Genomic DNA, 22,478 nt, shown 5'->3' with positions numbered 1-22,478 from the left:
GGTACCACTACTTTGCTTATTTCTGCCGTGAAGCAGTAATTCGTTACAGTTTGAAGGGTGGGGCAGCCGTTGTATTGTTAAAACTTAGACCTTACAACTCATGTCTCGAGGTGGGTGGTGGTAGAATAGCATTTGCGTTGTAGATGTCTATGGGCTGCGGTTACCACTTAACACCAGGTGGGCCTTGAGCTCGTCCACCCCCATCAATGCTATAAAGAAGACTATACAACCCTTCTGATGAGGAGTAGACATCGTCGCAGCTTACTTACCGTGGGGCGTCTTGTGAGCTCACACAGGTAGATACCACCACCTTAACTATTTCTGTCTTGAAGCAGTATTTTTTTTCCTACCTATGCTGATAGCCTTGAGAGGCTATTTCAGCTTCGCCCTAACATGTAGGTGAGCTCACGAGGCTTAAACCGGAGTGTTGCTAACACTGGCCCTAGCAAGAGCAACTCTTCGCAGAATCTACCACCGGATCGGAAACGCGACCCACTGAGAAGATCCGGCGAGAAACTCAGTGGGCTGTGTCTATGGGTTAATGATAATGCTTTCGGTTTGAAGAATGGGGCAGCCGTTGAGCTATAAAATTGAGACTTAGAAGTCTTAGAACCATTATTTGTGGGCTACGGGTACTACTTTTAATTTCTCAATTCAAGACTATGTATTTTGAAAACAGCTGGGTTTATTCTTTAAATACTATTTATTCGTCTTGTCCATATTTGAATACGGCATCAATGTATCAAAAACAAAAAAAAATGCAACCATTTTATTTACATTTTTAATCTACCTCACGATGTATTATTTATCTTAAATATAACTCGTCTGTGTCTTCACGCGGTTGCCGCCATGACATCATGTGGTTACGTCACCAGTATCTCCCCAACGTCGCATGCTCAAACCCACAACGGCTGAAGCGCGAACAATATTGCTGTTCTTGTCATATTCACTACAATTCTCATATGAATACTTTCCATTTCATTCTTGCAATTTTCTGCTCAGAAACGAAACGACATATGTATGAAAACATTGGATCTTTGAATTCGGTCCGTACTTTGCTTGCGAGTGGACGCGGTGTCCGTGCGTGTGAGTAAACGGGTTACGAGTTTGATAAGTGTTTACGAGAATAAAAAAAAACCAATGAAAATGTCAACAATTGGGCGGGTAGTTATCGCTGGCATTATCACTTCCTTTACACGATAAAAGGTATGCACATGTTATGTAAATTATTCGTAGCCTCGTTTTCACAACAAACATTTTGACAAAAAGTTATTTTATGCATACATATATGCATTCATCCTATCTTTCAAGCGCTTAGATATATTTTAACAGTACATGCAGATTGGAACAATATTCTACAAAATGAATATGTATTTTTAAACAGAACGATTAGTAGGTTGGTAATTATTTTAATAAACATCGTCGCAAGGAAAACTCAAGCATCTAATAAAATGTATTTATCGACTGTAATAAATATACATATAGTTTTATTTATTTAGATAATTAACAAGTGAATCATTTGATAATATACCTAATAGATAAATTGATCTAACTTGAAATATTATCAAGGTGTGTGGCGCATTTACGCTGTATATGTCTATGGGCTCCAGTAACCACTTAACACCAGGTGGGCTGTGAGCTCGTCCACACATCTAAGCAATAAAAAATAAAAAAATAAAAAAATGTTACTTCGAAACCTACCATGCTTATTAAGATAGATACATATTTTGTCCTTGTCATTCGTTTCCTTGACCTCAGTTTTATTGTTGTCGCGTCCGAGCCGCCTTCGTCTCCAACTTGAAGGATTCAACAAAAATTCAGATTTTATTTTTATTGCAAAAAATATATATATGAAGTTTAAACATTTTAAATGAATTTGAATATAATTTAACAAAATTTTGCATTCCGCAACAATTTTTGCGTCGTTTATAAAACTTCTGCTCATGGTTGGTCAGAGGTGTTTTCCTCTCTTGCGGTGTGGCACAGGCTCGAACTGGTATATCGATGATTTTTTCAGCTTTTGCCTAGACGGTTGAACGAGCTTACGGCCCATCAGGTGTTAAGTATTTACCAGAGCTTTTAGACATTACAACGTGAATGCCGACATCCAGGTTGAGACGTGCGGATTTGGCCCCAGTTATACAAGAGATCAAGGCTATTTAACCAACCAACCATATGGGCTTACAAGACGCCCTACCACCAATACTAATATTCATTACCGCAAAATGAAGTATGTTTCAGTATCTATGGTTACTGTTAATCCAGCCACAGCCCACTGAGTTTCTCGCTGGATCTTCTCAGTGGGTCGCGTTTCCGATCTGGTGGTAGATTCTCCGAAGCACTGCCTTTATTAGGGCTAGTGTAAGCAACACTCCGGCTTGAGACCCGTGAGCTCACCTACACGTCAAGGAGAAGCTGAAATAGCCTCTCAAGGCTATCAGCATAGCTAGGAAAGAAAAAAGAATTCTTACTAAAATAAATTTGTACACAGCACACGGAGTAGCCTTCATGAATGATGTCGATTAAAAGTTCGTCAAGGACGTGTTAATCTATGACGTTGTAAAATGTCATTGACGTTAACTGCGGCAATGGTGGCTTTCTAGTCTGCCAATGAATCGTACTCATAGTGAATAATAAAAAAAGCGTCGGTAATTTAAAACAGTTCTTTTCGTAACAAAAAACACTTATAACAACACAGCTTGTAAGTGCAAAAAACTGCAAACAAACATAAGTTCAGGGAATATCCTATTGTTGTAATCATGATTAAATGCGTACACGCTACGATCCAAGAAATACAATAAGCTAAGTAATCAACTTCAAGAAATTCAATCTGTATCAAGTTATGTCTCTGAATTTGAATATTATTAACACGTTCGCTGCGGCAAGTAAAATCTTAAACCTTTGTCTGGTGCGGCGGCGGGCCAAATTGTGCCCCCAATGATTTTTCCGCCAGTGCGTGGTAGGTCTTTTTCGACACGTCAGCACAAGGTTAGATTAAATTGCTATAACTTTGCGAAAACATAATGTAGGTGAACAGTTTTTGGACTGTTGGAAAAACCTTGAACCCAACTTCTTTAGATTTGATTCGCCCCGGGATCTGCCGAACAGAAAATGAGAAATAAACCAGGGAAAGTGGCGGGTCGATATCGACCAGAACCGCACTAGAAAGTATTTTTAGTAGTGATGGGAAAGACAAAAATAAGGGGATATCGAAAATAAAACAGAATTAAAGTAAAGAAATAAAAATTGTTTATTTAATTATTTATTAATGGCTGTCTTTAAAACATTTCGCACAAAGATTTTGCTTGCACATTCTGCAGTATGTTTTAATTTTTTTTACTTTCCTTTTCACCTCGGAACTCTTCATGGTTTCCCGCAGTTTTTCATTTTCTTGAAGGAAAATATCTCCTGACTGCTGTCACTATCACTATCTGCACCGCAAATTAATTTATTTTCCAAAATATTTATCTTTCTTTTATTGCCTGACATCGTGCCTTTAATTTTAAGGAATAAATAAAACGTGACGTACGTCAGTTCCGATAGCTTGCCCAACACTAACTGGCGAGGCGGGCGCTCTGTGCGGTATCGGGTCGCCAACAGCCTGTTGGGACGGCGGGCCACAATAGGCCTCCTCCCGCACCGAGTTGATATTTTTTACCGTCAGTGCGTGATAGGCCGATAAAGGCCTGCCGTGATGTTTTTATAGGGAACACCTATACTTTTGACCACAATCTCAAATATATATTTGTCTTTGTCGTACCTTTACAAACACCTGAGATAATCGTTCCGCACCAGCGAGAGGGACAGTTTTCTTCGTCCGCACCAGGTGAAATTCCGCGGCAGGCTGATTTGGGCCTGTTCCGCAGTGAACGTGTTAAAAATAATAGGAAATAAGTTCCAAACAGAAAAATAAATATTAATTTAACGCCATCGTACTAATTGTTTTTTCTCATGATTAAATAAAAATATGTTATGAGAATATTAAAAGATCTAAATATTTTTCAACCATTCGGTATATTTTCTGATACAAGCTTATCAAAATGTAAACGAACATAAATCGGCATCCATACAAAAACTTCAAACGCAAAATAAGCGGTTACGTCAGACAATCAAGATTAATACATACAGCCATAAGTATGCAATGCTGTTCAACTGTTGTATGTATAATTTATGTTAATTAAAATCAAAGACTTATGATGAATTTGGGAACTATAAAAGATCGCATAAGTCCTTTTTTAGTATTCACTTACTTTTGTCGGTTACAAATATTAATCAGGCACTAAGTATATTCCAATTTTAATAAACCATGTTTTTTTAAAACACTCGTCTGGATCGAAAATTTTGTAAGAAAAGTGCTAGACAAATATAAAGTTTTCCCCTCAGTATGATTTTATTTTTATAGCACAGATGGATGAACGAGCCTCCTCTCCCCACTATTTTTATTGCAAAAAGCTGCTTTTCAAAAACCTCGAAGCGAGTGTTAGTCCGGAACCTGTAACAAACAAATGACAAGGCTTAAATCGTCTTATTTTCTGTCAGCGTAACATGATCAAAAATGAACTTCTTCTTATTTTGCTCTTATCGTAGATTATGTGGGATGGCTCCGGCATATCCTCTTATCATACTGCATAGGGATTGGTTAGGTGGTTTACGACCATCAACCCTCCTTAGATTATATTTCCAGTAGTACATCCATTGCAAAGTACCATAGAGTGGGACTTTCTTGTTTCTTCTTTTGATCTTTATTTTACTTCATCCGTTTTAGATCCTATGTTTCGCATCTTATTATTTTGAAAATATACACTAAAATTTAGATTTTTAAATACCACAAAGACAATAATATCACATTATATCCGTTATCAAAAATTAACATGCGCGACTAGTAGGTATAACGAATCTTCATTGAACGTGGCTTGAATTTACATTTATGTTTTTATTGTATTTGGTGGATAGAAACGACGAGTGGATATCACCCAACATGAAATGAGGTCCTAATCCCAAATGTATAGTATTCGGATGTCTCGCCCTTTTAAATATTATGTAGGTATTTACTTACGAAATCAATGTTTGGGTACAAAAAGTTAAAGTAATTTTTATATAAATATATTTTTATTTATATGAATCAAAATATGCACGCATGGTATCGATATATAACTAGTCAGGTCATAAGTATTGTCACACATTAAAAACTTTTCTTTTAGAATGCTGGCTACAAAAAAGTTTATTGAATTCGAATTTCGAATTGTTCATGAAAATAAAAATGTATACTTTTAGAATTTTATTCATTTTTAATATGGAGTGGACGCTTAAAGAAGACCGTGTTGCAGTTATTGCGTTGCATCGTTGCGGTTACGCGCCAATTCAATTTTTTAACATACTGAAAAATTTTAATATAACCAAAAGATTCGTTTATCGTACCATCAAACGATACAATGAAGACTCTAGTGTAGATGACAGGTCAAGACGTGGTCGCCCTCGGTCTGTTAGGACTCCAGCAGTGATAAAAGCTGTGAAGGCGCGAATTCAAAGAAATACCAAACGTAAGCAGAAACTGTTGGCCCTTCAGATGGGGTTAAGCAGAACCACGGTGAAAAGGGTGTTAAATGAAGACTTAGGGCTTCGGGCATATCGAAGAAAAACAGGACATCGTTTGAATGCTCGTCTGATGGACCTGAGACTGAAGAGATGCCGCGCTTTGTTGAAGCGGTACGCGGGAAAAAAATATCGGGAAATTCTTTTTTCGGGAATCAAAACATATCAGTCGTGATAGGTTCTATTGATAAGAAGACAAAGGACAAACATATTTACGTGAGGTTAACATCTATTCAGTTGACTGCGAATCGAGGCCACTTCTGCAAGATATATTGCAATGTATTTTATATTTAAGAAAAATATATTATAAACGAAAAAAATAAAAATAAAATATGTACATAAATTAAAATGTTTGTAATGTTTCTTCTCTTGTAATGTCATCTTTTTAAAACAATTTATTGTCGTTCTTAAAGCAATGAAATATTTACATCCAGACATCATTTGCATAAACGTAGGTATTCATTTCATTGTCATTGCGATAGTTAGGACGTGGTACAGTGGAGTTATCGTAACATTTTAAAAGTTCATTGTAACTCGATAACCATGACTACAGCTGACAACAACACGTATAGGTATACAATGGAATCGATCGAATGGAATTGAATTACACCGTTTCTCTGGCTCTCAAACATTTTCAAATTCCGTTGTATTAATTAAATTCACAAAAAAATATGCGTATTTCCTTCACAGAACGGTCCTTATTAGTATGAAAAGTGATCCTTTTGTAAAAAATCCCGATTTATAGAATTTTCAGTGAATAATAATACTATTGTTGATAGGACATCGAAGAGAAAATCGCTTTAGAAGCAAACAGTGTATGTTTCTAACAGTTCGGTTTACAAAGAACTAGATATGCCCCATGGTTTCACTCAGCTTGCACGAATTTCAATACAAGAAACGACATGGGGAAGACCTTCCATCGAGTGGGTTAATTTTAATCATTAGACATGACAGTAGAATGTTTCCAGGTTTTTGTCAAATATCTTGTGCATACAAAATTCAAAAGATACCACCACTTTCGGCCTTCTATTTTAAGAAAAAAAATAGCTGGAGTAAGCAAGTGCTTAAATAAATCATTAGCGATAGGTGAGGGTTGATTAATTGCATTGCTCATGTTGATATGTAACTGTAATCAAATACCAGCTGATTAACTAAAAGTCAGTCTGTCTTCGATTAAAGTAAAAAGATAATAAATTTTCTGCCCATCTTTTATCATTATATTATATATTATAATATGTATATGACATATTGTTATATTCGAGCCAGGCGACGGGACAACGCAAAGCCACCGTCGCCCGAAATATGTCTTGTCGTATCTACTTTCGATGCTTTTAGGCTCTTCAAGCACCGGTCACCGTCCTCGTCAAACTCATCAATTATGACGAAGGTTTCTACGAGCAAACTAACCCATAGATACGGTCCTCTGAGTTTCTCGCCGGATCTTCTCATCGGTCGCGATTCTAATCCAGTGGTAGATTCTGCTCTTGCCAGGGCTAGTATTAGCAAATTTTCTCAGGTTGAACCCCTGTTCTCAGCTACCCGCGTCCCGCCAAGTCCGCGTGTAGCTGAAATAACCCCTTAGGCTGCCAGCGAATAGGTAGGGAAAACAAAACACATAATATGTCCACATTACATTTATTGCTATTACAATTTTGCGATTTGATTTCTTCTATGGCAAGTATTAAATTAGAAAATAACTGGTTATTAGCACTTCCTCCTCTTTTAGTCGTCTTCCTCTTTACTGAGGATCGTGACTACCCCCATGAGAGATTAGTCCCTCTTCAATAATGCTCCTCCGTCTGTTTATCAGTATATCCTTGATGTCATGCGTCATATTAGCACATAAGCGTGTTTATAATTGCAAATATAATGTTTATTGAAAACCTTCTTTTTACTTACTATGTGAATTTCATTATTCGCATTACAATTTTAATACAGACGTACGAGTATTCAAGAGAATTTTCAAACAATAGTATATTTTTATTCAAATTCTCAAGCTATGTACCTAAAGCAATTGTTTGGTAGACGGTTGTAGCAATTTATAATAGGTTTTCACATTGTGATCTATTAACTGAATGCTTATAAAAGTTATTTTCAATAATAAACGGTCAACGACCTGACTATTATTTAAAAAAAATAAATGAAATCAAATCCAATACAGCGGCGAAACGCTTGGCGTGTCTTGCATGACTGGTTTCTGAGTTTCAATACCATAAAAATATTTGATTTTTTCTTACTAAAAACAGTTAGTAGTTGAGTTTATTTATAATGCAGTTAATTAAAAACCAAATTAAGAATTTATTTTTAGATTATCAGTTCATGAACACACTGACACGTCTCACGTATGCCTCAAACCTCTGAAATATTTACAACTACGCTAACTAAATATAGTTTTAGATTAAGATTCAAATTCAAAAACTACAAGGCATAGTACAAGAAAAAAAAAACCTTATTCATTTAAGAAACTGACTAAAAATGTGGATTTATTATTAATTCATTTAGTTATTTAGTACAATACATTGCTGGTCTACAAACCGTAATCAAATCATTCTCACTTCGTTACCTAGGTAGGGTACGATAAGCCGACCTCGTACAGACAAAAATACTGATAACGATGCTTTTTTTTTAAATTTTAAACCAATCCGTTTGTTTGTCTGTTTATGTTTGCACCATGTCTTTCAGTGAACTGAATTTGCCCTCTAAATATCTATCTCTCTCTCTCTGTAGGTTATAGAAATTGAGTAATATAATATAGGTTATGGAAACATTTTTGTTTGAACAAATGAAATGCAAATATATTCACATCTTCAACTACAAATGTTTCTTCCATTAATGATAAATGTTATGTTAAACAAACTTATGGGCACCGAACAACAGTGCTATTTTTCGTTTGTCATGTAATTTACAATACAACCGAGTATTTTAGAAGTAGAGTAGAAGAGATCAAAGCCTTCCGCGCGACTCCGTCGTAATATCGACTCTGAGAATACCAACATTTTCGGACTACTTTTTGGATCTTCTGTGCCATGCCAAGTAGGCAATGTCGCAAAAATCTTTGATGTATTTAATGTATTTATACTTATTTAATTAGAAACGGACGTAATCCATAGTAACAGTGACATTTAAGACTAATCTTAACAAATGTAATATACATTGCAAAGTACCTAATAGTCTATATTAGACTGTATTGTGAATCCGTTATATCCAAAATATTATCCGAATATAGTATAATCCGAAATATAGTATCGTGGGATTGTCTTCGGTCAGTAGTGGAGAATCGAGTCCACTGTAACAGTAGTTCGTATTTGTTGGTCGAATGCGAAGGTCAAATGCGAAAAATAATATTTAAATGCACGCCTAAAGCCACTGCATGATTCAATAATGTTTTCATACAGACCACATTGCAACGAACATACTTACTACTAACGTAGGTATAGATGACAATTAGAAAACATTGAAACTGAAAATCCATTAAGATTATGTTTACAAAACGTTTAAATAACGCCTGGGTATGACTGTACCCACGAGCTTTCTGATTCTATTCTGGCTGCATCTATTTAGAGACGTTCTACTCCGTGACCAAGGTACACATGCTTAACTAACAGTCACCCTTGCACATTGAAACACGTATTTACGGTAAATCTTTATTCTAGTTAGTAATGACAATTTCTACCTTTTTTATTGCATAGGTGGGTGGATGAGCTCACAGTTCATCTCGTGTTAAGTGGTTAACGGAGCCCATAGACATATACAACGTAAATAAGACCTTAGAACTCATATCTTATGGTGAGTCCTTGTTGTTATATCCTTCAAACCGAAACGTATTAATGCTTCACGGCAGAAATAGGCGGGGTGGTGGTACCTACCCGTGCCGACTCACAAGAGGTCTTACCACCAGTACCCTAAACACCTACATACCTATATACTAAATACTTACATAATGTTATTAAACTTAGACAGTTAACTTTATTATAAAAGTATAAACTTATAATACGTTGTTAGCGGTTAGTTTTTTTTTATTGCCCTTGTAGGCAGACGTGCATACGGCCCACCTGATGGTGAGTGGTTACCGTCGCCCACGGACTTCAACAACGCCAGGGGCAGAGCTAAACCGCTGCTTACCGTCAACTTTATCGTCAACTTTATTGAAAAATCCAGTAACTCACACATAAAAAAAGTTTTGTCGGCTTATCTGTGTTTGTGCACGCTAATCTTAACAATGACTCACCAGTTTGGATAATGTTTTCAGTTATTATATACATAAGCATATGTTTTGAAACTAAAATAAAATAACTGTATTATGGGCCATTTAAAACTATATTTTTCCTGTATTTTGTACATACTACTACATATTATAGATGTTAATTTACTTAATAGTACTATTATTACTATATACGGTGTGTTTTTTAGTTTAGTTTAAAATATAAAACAAAAAAAAAATTCACTAAAGTGCTATGATAAAGATTTACAAGAAAAAAACTTCTTTTGAAACAAAAACAGAAAAAATATTTCTCTTTAAAGAATATTTTTACTTTAAAGAATATATTAAACACATTTTACAAAGCTGATGTTCGAATAAGCCAAAAATGATTAGTTTTTAGGCTACGAATAAATAATAAGTCTATTCGTAGTTTTTAGGCAAGGCCCGTACGGAATTAGAAACTGTCACATAAATTTTGACGTCCAGGGACATGTAACTACTCAATATTCCAATTAACATCGATCTAGTAATTATTTTGAAAGGAGTGGCTCATAGTATTGTTTAACCAGTCATAAATAAGCAACTGTTTAAAATAGAGCCTCTGACATCATACAGTAATTAAGTAAGTTTTAAATTGGTTTGAATATCTTTTTAAGTTTCAAATAATATTGATGTATATTATATTTCTTAATTTATACATACATATGTATTGTGTAGGCATATATTTAACACTATATAATTTAACTGATACTATAATATCGACTTAGTGTATTCGGCTATTATGTTCATTAAAATTTATATTCTACACTTTCCACTCGCATATATTATATCCCATTTTAGTATTTTCGTAGCATTCTAAAAGAAAACTCATGATGGGTCGAGCTCGCCTTTATTTTTGATATCATAAACAACGTGACGGTTTATGAGCATTCTAGGTCCTATTCTTTGTTCATAAATGATCCGTTCTGCATCGTACTATAGTTGAGCTTCGCTCTAGTGTAACTCTTAATGTGGCTAGTTCCCATTCATTGTCTCACGCTTCGCAGAGAGAAAGGTCGCGATCTAAATACCTGCGTCTTCTATTATATTGTGATTGAAGACGTTGCACAATTCAAAACATCATGATCTCTCAAAGTAATTTCATGAGGTCGCCGCTGTAAATCCTGATCACACAAGAGTTATCATTGTGGAAGTAAAACGCGGGAAAATATCCGCGAAATATATGTTTTTTATTTATTCGTGTTTAATTCACTATTATTATAAGTTTATTCTTTAGCGTAAGGGCCGAAGTTCTTATGTATTGATCTGAGCGTTTTTTATTAAGAAACCGGTTTATGACCCCGGCATATCTCTTAATCATAGTAACTACCTAGTGCTATGTTTCCTAATGTTGTGATAGTTATATCGTAATAATTTGAAACCGATTTTTTGGGAACGGGATGAAATCTGTTATTACGAAATGATAAAAATTGTTTTCTATTTTTTTAATCTGCTTTTGAGGCAACAATAAAGTACACTTTCATACCTCTCGGTGGATATATTATGACTCGTCACATATGCTAAGTTTTACTTATTTAGAAAGCCATATGTGCATTCTGCAACAGTGGTCGAAGTGAGCAAAGTGTATTAAAATCGAAAATACAGTTGCGTTCGTTGAAAATCAAGAGGAAATTCATAAGGCCAACAATAATACTGATTCCAGTTAGTCCAGTTGTAACCATGTTGTCCATATTAACAGAAAAATTAAGAATTAACCTTGTGTTTTTTTTAATTTACCCTAGCAGGCATACGAGCATACGGCCCATCTGATGTTGAGTGGTTACCGTCGCCCAGGTCTCGAGATGGTGTGTAAGCTCCTATGATTTTAAATGATCGAGAACAGACTCGATATAAATTTGAATAAAGTTAAAATTTTAATTGTGACTTCTCTAATTCCAGTGCAAATTATGAATAAGTAAAAAAGACGAAATGACTATTCTTCTTTACGATTACTGTGAGTTGGAGGAGAGGGCATCGAAACATCTCAAGACCTGGAAAGGTAAGTAAATTACCAACCAAATAAAAACGACATGTTCTGCGGTATTCAATTTTTCCTGTAAAATTAATAGTTTTTTAAACATACAAGTTGATTCCCCTTGCCCGACTGTCATCTGATGTAACTTAGCGTTCAATCGTCAGGCCATGGCCAATTCAATTCGTACGTTTATGGGTTTTAAGTTGCCTAAAATTTGCAATCTTAAATCAACATGAGCTCATGTTTGTTGAAACCACACCTTTTTGAGGCCACGATTAAAAGTCTACGCCAGCGGCGGTAGGTACGTGATAAGATCTTGACGAGTAGGTATAATGCAAATTAGAGTTTCTTTTGTACCGTACTGAAGTACAAAATTGAAGTGAAACGATATCAGAAGCCTGGGCTCGTCAATTGGCCTTCCTTCACTATTCTTTTAGTGCCTAATATATAATTTTAAGTCTTATCTTCTGCGGTGTTAGTTCTATTTTATTTACTATTGATGTAGTCAATATTTTTTGTAATCATCTGCTTAATGTCCCCATTACATATTACTCGACAGTTGATTTAAAAAACGACCTTACTGATTTGGGCTACAAAACTCATTATTTATGATGAATGAAACCTTGTTCTTATTAGTGGCCGAAGCATGGTGTATGACGCATTTTGTGGTGGGAGTTGTTATTTATAGTCGAATATTCCCGGTACCTACGTGATAATAACATGGAAAATATAGTGCGCGTAATTTGATTGTAAAATTTAAAGGCAATGTAGGTTCAAATTTTAATAACTTAACTTGAAAAAGCTCCATATCTTTTGATGGAAGTAGTGCTTGTAAGTTGTATCGTAACTCGTTTTCTAACATATTTCTCTTGGAAATGTATTTTATTCCAAATGCCGGATTTTTTATTATTCAGGTCTACTTCATAATCACTTAGGAACTAGTAACCTGAAAAATGAAGTCTTGAACTAATATAATTTTCTTTAATGTTTTTCAGCATGGCATTTAGTATTGTACGTATGCGCTGCGATATTTGGCGTAGTCAACTATGTCTTTCTACAACACACGATGAAACTGGTCGATAACAACTGTGTGTTATACCCGCGACAACTAGAATTTCGAGAAATCGACGTATTAATTAATGGTACTAGTTATTTAACCAGTCCAAATATAACCAATAGTGATATATTTGATGATTCGGAAGCGACTGGAATTGCTAATGAAACTACTGTTACTGATTCTAATGATGCAGTCAAAGACAACTATACCGCGCCAATTAAAATTATTAAAAGAGATGTTACAGGTACGGTAGTACCAAATGTCAAATTTTCAAAAGAAAATGTTATTATATATTCAGGTGAGTGTTTTTTAAATATTACGGTTTTACATAACAATAAAACCGATATTATGTGCCGAGAAGGAAAACATACAGCATTGTATTATGAAGAAGCAGTGTGTACTTAGCTTAAATTCCTTGTCTATGTCCAACCATAGACAGTCAATTTAGTTCCATCTTTAGCCGCTAGGTGCTGCCAGCAAGTATAAAGGAAGCGCAGCCATCTTTGATCTTCATAGTCTTCACCAGGAAGAACTTCCTGCAATGCTGTATGTTTTCCTTCTCGGCACATAATATCGGTTTTATTGTTATGTAAAACCGTAATATTGATGTGCCTTTGGAAAACATACAGCATTGTATTATGAAGACGTGTTTGTTATCTGCTGGTGAAATTATTAAGCACAACGCTATGATGAAATAGGTAAGCTATAATAAAATTATGAAGCGCAATGATCATGTTCATAATTTATATAATTATTAAATCGAAAAAACACAGCTGTTAACTTTCATGTTAATTCAATAATTAAAAAATATTTATAAGTTTGTAATAAACATTTTATCTTGTATATACAAGAAAATGTATAAATTGTATAAATGATGTATATACATCATGTAGGAGTAAATGTTTTGAAAAAAAAAAGAATCGTGAGGATCTTTAGGAAGCTCTATTATTCGGAAATAATTATTGTAAACGTTTGGATGCTTTGCAATTGCCTCTAGAAAGTATTTCGTCCATTGGTTCATTATCAATCCATCTCAGAGGCTACTGCTGATCTACAACTTCTTAGAGATGGGTTGATGCCACTACCTCGTAAGGTTGAACGAAGACCAGTTTCCAATTACAGTACGGTATGCCGCTTTTGTGAACATAGTTAGAAAAAGTCCTTACGAATCTTACTGGGCATGTCTTTAGTTTCATGTTTAGAAAGCACTTATGCAGATTATTGACGAAAATTGATTTCAATTTTAGACCCAAAGACTGGTATCAGAAAGATGTTTTTCTCTGTCATCAAAGAAACTGTCTTTAGAAATATTGAGCAAAGTAAGGTCATTAACTCTGCGTCCAGTAGCCAGCAACATGGTTGTTGGTGTCCTTCAAGCTACCTTGAGGCGTGATCTGGTGGCTGGGTTTGAAGAAAACCAATCTAGAACTATTCTCGGATCTCATGTGAATGGGACTATACTTAGTAAAGTTGTAATAAGTAGTTGAATTTTGTTTAGTTATTCCGATGGCTTTTTTAGAATAGCAATTTTTATTAGAGAGCTTGAAAATGTTTGCTGTCCTACATGTATGTTGCCCACAGAAAGTCGTCAGCGCTGCTTTATGAAGGATTGTTTTACAGGCAAAATTTTCTTTTTGGAAAAGAAAAAAGAATTTGGCAACATCTGCAGACTTAGGATCAATTTTAAAACTGTAGCACCATCTGCACCATCTTCTAGTTGCTGGTAAGTATGCTGGCAAAGTGGATTGACACCAGCTAATTTTCAATAAATCTTCTCCTGTGTAGACAAGTCTATTATTTGTACAAACTCCCCCCCCCCTTTCTAAGCTTTCAGGGTTAATGTTTACCCTGTGGAGGAGGCAGGTTTTGGATTTCGTGCGAGTTATCTAGCGTTCGGGATCTGAGGGCTTGGAAACCCAAATGAAGCTCAGTCTTGGAACTCTACCAGGTAGGTTCCCTAGACACTGTTGAAGTGAGTCAGTACTCTGGGGAGAAGGTTGAGAGGAGGAATTCTCCATGCTAGTCGCATCCTCTACGGTCTGCTGAAGGTATCCAATCTTGGTCGGCGAATGGGTTTATATCCGGATGACCCCACTTTCGAAAAACTTTTGTAGTCACTTGTGGTAAAAAGTGCCATTTCGCAGGTTGATTTCCTCGTGATAGCCTGTTGGTTACGATGTTGTATCTCCCTGAGAGATTATAAGCTGACAGTTATCTTGAACTTATCGCTTAGGTTTAAAGATCGAAAGGTCAACGCTAGTGAAATACTTTCAGATTCATTTTGATTGTCACTACCATTGCAAATAGCTCTTTTGTGGCTGAGCCGTTTCAGTTGTTGAGCTGACCATAGACAGGACGTTAATATTTTGTCTAATTGTAATCCCTACCCATGTCCGAAGCTTCCGTTGCCAGGAAATGGTTGGTTTTGTGTCTCGGCAATGTTTGACATGTGGCTCCGCGTCAGCACTGCATTTGTAACCCCTACACATGTCCGAAGCTTCCGTTGCCAGGAAATGGTTGGTTTTGTGTATCGGCAATGTCTGAGATGGGGCTCCGCGTCAGCGCTGCATTTAATTGTTAACACATGTAAGATGGCCCGTTTTTACGGGGGTGTTTTTTCTTGAAACTTCGCAAGAATTTTCAAGTTCGCAATTTGAAAGTTAGCATAGATTGATGTAATTCCGTCAGAGTTTGAGCTAGGATGTTGTTGAGTGGCTACTTTATATCTCGCAATTTTCCATCGAATCCCTAGACATGTCATCTCTTGAACCAGTGTACTAATTGATTTTTTGTAAGGCTGACTTGGCAGCCCAAATAATCCAAGAGCTTTACAGCTTATGAGGGCCTGAAGACTCAACTTTGACTTCTTTTGATGGACCAGGTGGAATTTGCGTAGGTGGGATAACACTCAACATCCCTTTGCACGCAATGTCTCCGCGACAGAGCATGCTATGCAAGCAAAAAAGGTGTATTTGTCTTCATGGACCAAGAAGAAGTCGCGTAGGTAGGTTAACATTTGACTTCCCTATGTACGTAAGGTCTTCGCGACCGAGCATGGTATGGGAGCAAAAACGTTTATTTGTTTTGGTGAAACAAGATCAAGTCGTGTAGGTAAGCTAGCACTTCGATTTTGCACGCAATGCCTCCGCGACCGAGCATGCTATGGAAGCAAAAAGGTGTATTTGTTTTCAAGGACCAAGAGAAGAAAGTCGCGTAGGTACGTTAACATTTGACTTCCCTATGTACGCAAGGTCTCCGCGACCGAGCATGCTATGGGAACAAAAACGTTTATCTGTCTTGGTGAAACAAGATTAAGTCGTGTAGGTAAGCTAGCACTCGACTTTGCACGCAATATCTCCGCGACCGAGCGACCGAGCACCCTATATAATGGAAATTGACATGCCAGCCCAGATAATCCAAAAGCTTCACAGCTTCTGCAGCCTGAAGTTTCAACTTGGATTTGTTTTGGTCGACCAAAAGGAAGTCGTCTAGGTAGACTAGCACTCGAGTTCCTTTTGCACGCAAGGTCTCTGCGACCCAGCATGTTATGGAAGCAAAAAAGGTCAATCCAAAAGCTTCACAGCTTCTGCAGCCTGAAGTTTCAACTTGGATTTGTCTTGGTCGACCAAAAGGAAGTCGTCTAGGTAGACACTAGCACTCGAGTTCCCTTTGCACGCAAGGTCTCTGCGACCCGCATGTTATAGAAGCAAAAAAGGTGTGGCTCTGAAGCCAGACCGAAGGGTAGGCATGTCATTTCATACTAACTCATAAGAAGGTACCGATTCCTTCCTGAAGGTACTGATACTGGTTCCTAGGTACTGATCCTCAAGAAGTATCGACGAAATTTTGCGACTGATACTAGAAAAATATTCCTGAGAAATGTTCAATTCTGTCATCCAGTCTCCTGGAAGAAAGTTTGGTACCGAGGTGTCCGAAAAGAGTTAGGTGTTTTATCTTTACGACCTTGTTCAACTCTCGAAGATCGAAAATTGGACGGATTGATCCGTCGCTTTTCTTACGCAGAAAAAGCAATTTTTTTTTTTTTTTACGGTATTTGGTAACCATACATGGTTTACAAATTATTACAATTTTGGTGGCACTCAGTGCCTCCCGTCGGTGTCTTCAATTGCCCCCCTCTGGATTGTGCCAGATGTTACGGACTATGATTGTTTATAATGTTTGGCTTGCCTTTTGTACGAGGTCGTGACAAATAGGATTGTAGCCCTCCGAGGGGCTGAATAGATTTCAATTTAGTATTATCAAACAAAAAATTCCTCAATGAGTAGTGCGTTGGCAACAGGATACTTTGTTAGAGACCACGGAAATTAAACTTTGACGTCTTATTTCTATCCATACGGCCCTTTTTTCCGTATACAATTTAAAACGCTTTTACGGGTAACTTGTACGACGGAGACGATTTGCCAAAGTTTTCAGTAATTATGTTACAAAGATTATTAGTTTAAATCTGTTGTGTTTTTGTCAAAATTTCCGTATTGACGAGATCAATTTGTTTACAACAATTTTCGTTACATTCAATTGTTACACACAGTTGATGCATTATTAGATTTACAACGTCACTGACCTGGTGGGATAACGAGTCGATTCGAAGATCGACCGTTACCTTTGAATCCCGTCGTTTCTTACGCAGAGACTCCTTTTGTTCTTTTTCGCTTGACGAGCTGTTCGAACGCGAGGCGTCTCCATCGCGTCTCGCCTGGACATCTTCCCTCTCGGAAATTATGGAGCTTGACTCAACATCACCTCCAACAGATGACGCGTGATTCATGGCGTCCGATGATAGGATTGGTAAATAATACTCGTAATGATTGCAAAATAACACTCATAGAAACACAAAATAAATATTTTTTGCAATTAATAAGAAGTCGAATAAATATTTGTGGATTTGCGACTTCACAGTACGAAAGTACACAACGCTATGAAGATCAAAGATGGCTGCGCTTCCTTTATACTTGCTGGCAGCACCTAGCGGCTAAAGATGGAACTAAATTGACTGTCTATGGTTGGACATAGACAAGGAATTTAAGCTAAGTACACACTGCTTCTTCATAATACAATGCTGTATGTTTTCCAAAGGCACATCAATCAGCTAATATTCTGTAGATGAGTATTTATTATATTCACTTAATGGTGGTAGGACCTCTTGTGAGTCCGCGCGGGTAGGTACCACCGCCCTGCCTATTTCTGCCATGAAGCAGTAATGCGTTCCGGTTTGAAGGGTAGGGCAGCCGTTGTAACTATACTTGAGACCTTAGAACTTATATCTCAAGGTGTCTATGGGCTCCAGTAACCACTTAACACCAGGTGGGTTGTGAACTCGCCCACCCATCTAAGTAATAAAAAAAATTATTCAGCTATCTTTACGTGTACCTACTACTGACTTGATTGTTTTTCATTTATCGTAGAAGTGAAATGGATGTTGAAGTCGCATTGCATTATCTTATTTTACGTTGGAACTAGAGGGAGAAAAGTATCTTGCGGAATAATATAAATTGAGGATATTACGGATCGGTGATGTGGATGAGGCAGTACTCGAGAGGTGGCCCACTCTCGGGTTTTTTAATTAATAGCCCGATAGACTAGACTATACTTTAATATAGATAGGCCCTTTACATTAAGAATGTATCAAAAGAAATAGTTTGTAAAATTTTACGATTTATTTTATATTCTCACTATTAATTTTAGTCAAGTTAATAGCCTCAAAATATTTAGGCTCCATCTTTCAATTCCTTATAACATTAATTATGCAATCTCTTACAGAATTCACACAACATTTAAAGTTGCATAATATATAATAATACAAAGGTAATACATGACATTTAAAGCTAGCGATATTCCTGACCTGAAACTAATCAATTTTTAAGGTAACTCAACTCGTCGAATAGTACTGGACACTTCTAGGTCTTTGTTCGGAAAAGACAATGACTGCCAGTATGCCGAGTATATGCCTGTATTGTCAACTGTTTTCGCAATTACGTGGATTGTTATGTTTACAATCTGTCCGGGCGGAGGCTATGCTCGAACTGGGTGAGATAAAATCTAATAATATTATAAATTAATGTCCACGCTGTTAACACACACAAATTAATTTGGTTAAACAATCATAAACACAAATTGAATATATTGCATTACTAGCTGAGTCCCGCGATGTTACACGCGGTTATTGTCGTACCGCGGGTCCCGAAAGACCCGTCAAAATCGGTCCAGCCATTCCAGAGATTAGCCGGAACAAACAGACAGACAGACAAAAATTGTGAAAAATGTTATTTTGGTGTATGATCGTATATATATTCATATGCATGTAGTAAAAAGCGGTTATTACAATATTACAAACAGACACTCCAATTTTATTTATATGTATAGATTAACTACACGACTGTGCATTGAATTGATTCAAAGTATATATGGATCTGTTTTTTTACTTTCTCGATCGTGTAAAAGTTAAATTCGTATGGAGTTGGAAAAGCGCCCCTAGCGGAAAACAAAGGAAAATTAAATAATTCGCACTAAGCACAATATTTTCTCAAATATGTGATTTAACACAAACTTCATTTTCTATATTTGCAGTCTCCAGCAGCCGTGGCGTATATTAATGCCAGCCTTGTTATTTTCGCTAGTAATGGCAGGTCTCACTGGCTATAGTTTTACCATGACGAACAAGGGCCTACACGCGTTCTGTGAAGCATTTTTCGAAATCACCAATTCGACTAAGTGAGTGCTTGTGTAGATATTTTCAAAATTTAAAAAGTATTCGATTCTGGATTTGACAGCAATTAAATGATATTGCCTTTTGAGCAAACAAGCCATGGCTTACCCGATTAAGTGGTTACTGGAATCCATACAAATGTTCACGATTGACTTCCACGGTGAAGGAATAACATCGTGCAATTAAAATCAAACCCGCAAAATTATAATTTGCGTAATTACTGGTGGTAGGATCTCTTGTGAGTCCGCACGGGTAGGTACCACCGCTCCGCCTATTTCTGCCGTGAAGCAGTAATGCGTTTCGGTTTGAAGAGTGGGGCAGCCGTTGTGACTATACTATATCTCACTCACTAACTATATCTCAAGGTGTGTGGCGCATTTACGTTGTAGATGTCTATAGGCTCCAGTAACCACTTAACACCAAGTGGGATGTGAGTTCGTCCACCCATCTAATCAATAAAAAAATAAAAAGATATATATTTTGTTATAAAGATTGGTATCACCGTCCGACATGTTCCTAACTCGAAGTCCTATAAAGAAGGATGTTATAACTTTTGTTGTGTGACAGTTGTTCATCTGTGAACGAACATATAGAGCGAAGTTGGGAAGCGACGTGGAGTTTTAGCGGCAGGGCGGCGACGACACGAGCGGCCAGCGCTGCCGTGTGGGCCAGCTGGGCCTGCGCCACCGCCTTACTGTTCGCACGCTGCCTAGCCGCTCCCGATTTTCAAGTCAAGAAAACCAGCGTGTACCTTAAAAGGGATCCACAAAACGTAAGCCGTCCAGCGTACCTAATTGTATTTTTTTATACGTCACGAAATTTTACTGGTTACTAGCTGACCCGGCAGATTTCGTAGTGCCTCAATCGATTAATAAAATACCTAAGCTTTTGTATAAAATAAACTTGTAACCAACAAAATTACTTATTCTGACGTATGTGTCCCCACATCAAAGGAATAACAAAATTGTTATTTTTATTTAATTCCGAGCATTTTCATATTTATCTACCTTTTAAACTTTCTCTGGACTTCGACAAATAATTCAAGACCAAAATTAGCCAAATCGGTCAAGCCGTTCTCGAGTTTTAGCGAGACTAACGAACAGCAATTCATTTATATATTCGACGCTTGAAAAGCAAACGTGACTAAGCGACAATTTAACTGCTTTGTACATAAATGATAGGCAATAACAATATTCGATGCACAAAAAAAATATATTTCTAGGTCTATTAAAACAATTATAATCCTACAGCTAGATTCGTTAAAATATAATTTTTTTCAGGTATTTCAACTTTAAATTAGTCTACTGTAAACTTCACGCATTGTCGCTTAGTCATGTTTGCCTTTCAAGCATCGAATTATATAGATTATCATCGTTCTTATTTTGTGATATTGAGAATATTAATCTCTCTCTAATAACGAATCTCTCTTTAACAGAAAATCACTCCTTATTTGAGAAGAGCTTCCAGACATTCACGTTCGTCGAACAGTTCGCCGAACAAGCGCGATAACGTGTCAGCGAAATCCGAACCAACTGCCACCACTGAGCTCGTTACGGTTTCATTAGAACAGGAATCCGTACCTGCATCTCTCGTAACAACACCCCAGAGGACGTCATACGCCACAGACTTAATAGAAATGACTCACAATCCCGAAGAACGAAAAGAGAAGTAAATTATTTTAATGTAAATGTAAATCGTTGATTTCAGCTTCAGACGTACATAAAATGTATAGACTGTTTTTTTGTTTATCTCTATCCTACCCACGTATATTTATTTGATGAAATATACGTACAAACTTAACATAACGCCATATCGTGGTCCAGTGGTAGGTATCAACCTAAATTAGATCTAAGTGTCAGATTTATATTCAGTGTCGTGTTTGATTCAATTGAATGTACTTCCTAAGTCTTAATCAATTTTATAATCAAAGAGCATCCAACGCAAAGTATATTCCCCCAAGCTTCGCACTGCGAACTATCAGTCGACAGTATTGCATATAAAAATGTTATTACGGATTTAAAAAACTGTGGCAATCTCATTGATAATTTACTGCTAAGCTTCTTTATTTGCCATTTAAATTGAAATTTTGCATATATTGTCATATCTACATGAAAAACTAAGGAAGCTTGATTTCTTTCGTTTTGTTTTAAATAATTCGATTTTCTTCCATAAATTTCGTCACTAGCTTCTAGAAGACGCTCAGTCTTCCTGCGTTGTAATTGTGTTTTTAACACATATTCATGACGACGCCGCCCACGGATTAAGCATGGTGATAACAAAGCATTATAGTTGCAAAATTTATGAAACACCATAAAGTAGGTGTATGGGGATTTTGTGATGTTGTAAGGTAACGTTGTTGCCTACCCACGCAATTTAAAACAAATCAGAGATTTAATAAAATTTAAAATTTAAAAACATGCGGAAAATAGTGTCTCATTTCTGAAGTCAAGAACGGTAAATTGTGACATGTAAATTATTAGTCTTTGATTGGTTCGTTTTGAAATAAAAAATATTAATTTTGTAATAATATTAAAAATCTGTGCTCAAATCCAAATGGTCAAATTTGCGTTTCTTGTATTTTAATACAATAATTTGAGTTTTTTAAATTGGCAAAGAACATTAAATGGGCCTATAAGAGCCAGTATTAAAATTACTTTATAAGTTCAGTTTAATTTACGATTTTGTAATTTTCGCATTTATTTTTACAAATTGTTTTTCATTGTAAGATTTTCTCTATTGTGACTAATAAATAAATGTATACACATGGAATACATATTTTCCTTCCTTATTTGATTTGTAATCCTATTCGCCAATTCACCTATAAACATTTCGTAGTCTAGCCGACAGGACGCCTAATGTATTCATATCGAGTGATGCGACTATTGAGTGT

At 36.4% G+C, this 22,478-nt stretch overlaps 1 protein-coding gene and 1 long non-coding RNA gene across 3 annotated transcripts; both read left to right on the top strand.

The window, feature by feature from the left end:
- Window positions 1-1,007: 1,007 nt before the first annotated feature.
- LOC114250877 (uncharacterized) lies at window positions 1,008-22,361 on the top strand. 2 transcript variants are annotated; one of them, XM_028184934.2, is made up of 7 exons: window positions 1,008-1,206; window positions 11,732-11,831; window positions 12,803-13,162; window positions 18,747-18,909; window positions 19,450-19,593; window positions 20,156-20,360; window positions 21,024-22,361. In XM_028184934.2, the coding sequence occupies exons 2-7, from the start codon at window positions 11,762-11,764 to the stop codon at window positions 21,258-21,260; spliced, it is 1,179 nt and encodes a 392-aa protein (XP_028040735.2). In that variant the 5' UTR covers window positions 1,008-1,206; window positions 11,732-11,761; the 3' UTR covers window positions 21,261-22,361. The 2 variants fall into 2 exon arrangements, with proteins under 2 accessions (XP_028040735.2, XP_089594611.1); XM_089738485.1 differs by lacking the exon at window positions 11,732-11,831 and having other exon boundaries at window positions 1,025-1,206.
- LOC149499877 (uncharacterized) lies at window positions 13,169-14,653 on the top strand. The gene is made up of 2 exons (XR_016325393.1): window positions 13,169-13,562; window positions 13,902-14,653. It is a non-coding gene; the product is annotated as an uncharacterized LOC149499877 (long non-coding RNA).
- Window positions 22,362-22,478: the final 117 nt, after the last annotated feature.

Source organism: Bombyx mandarina, chromosome 25 (genome assembly GCF_030267445.1).
Source record: "Bombyx mandarina strain Sakado chromosome 25, ASM3026744v2".
Taxonomy (NCBI): Eukaryota; Metazoa; Arthropoda; class Insecta; order Lepidoptera; family Bombycidae; genus Bombyx; species Bombyx mandarina.
This window is presented reverse-complemented; position numbering and strand designations above follow the sequence as displayed.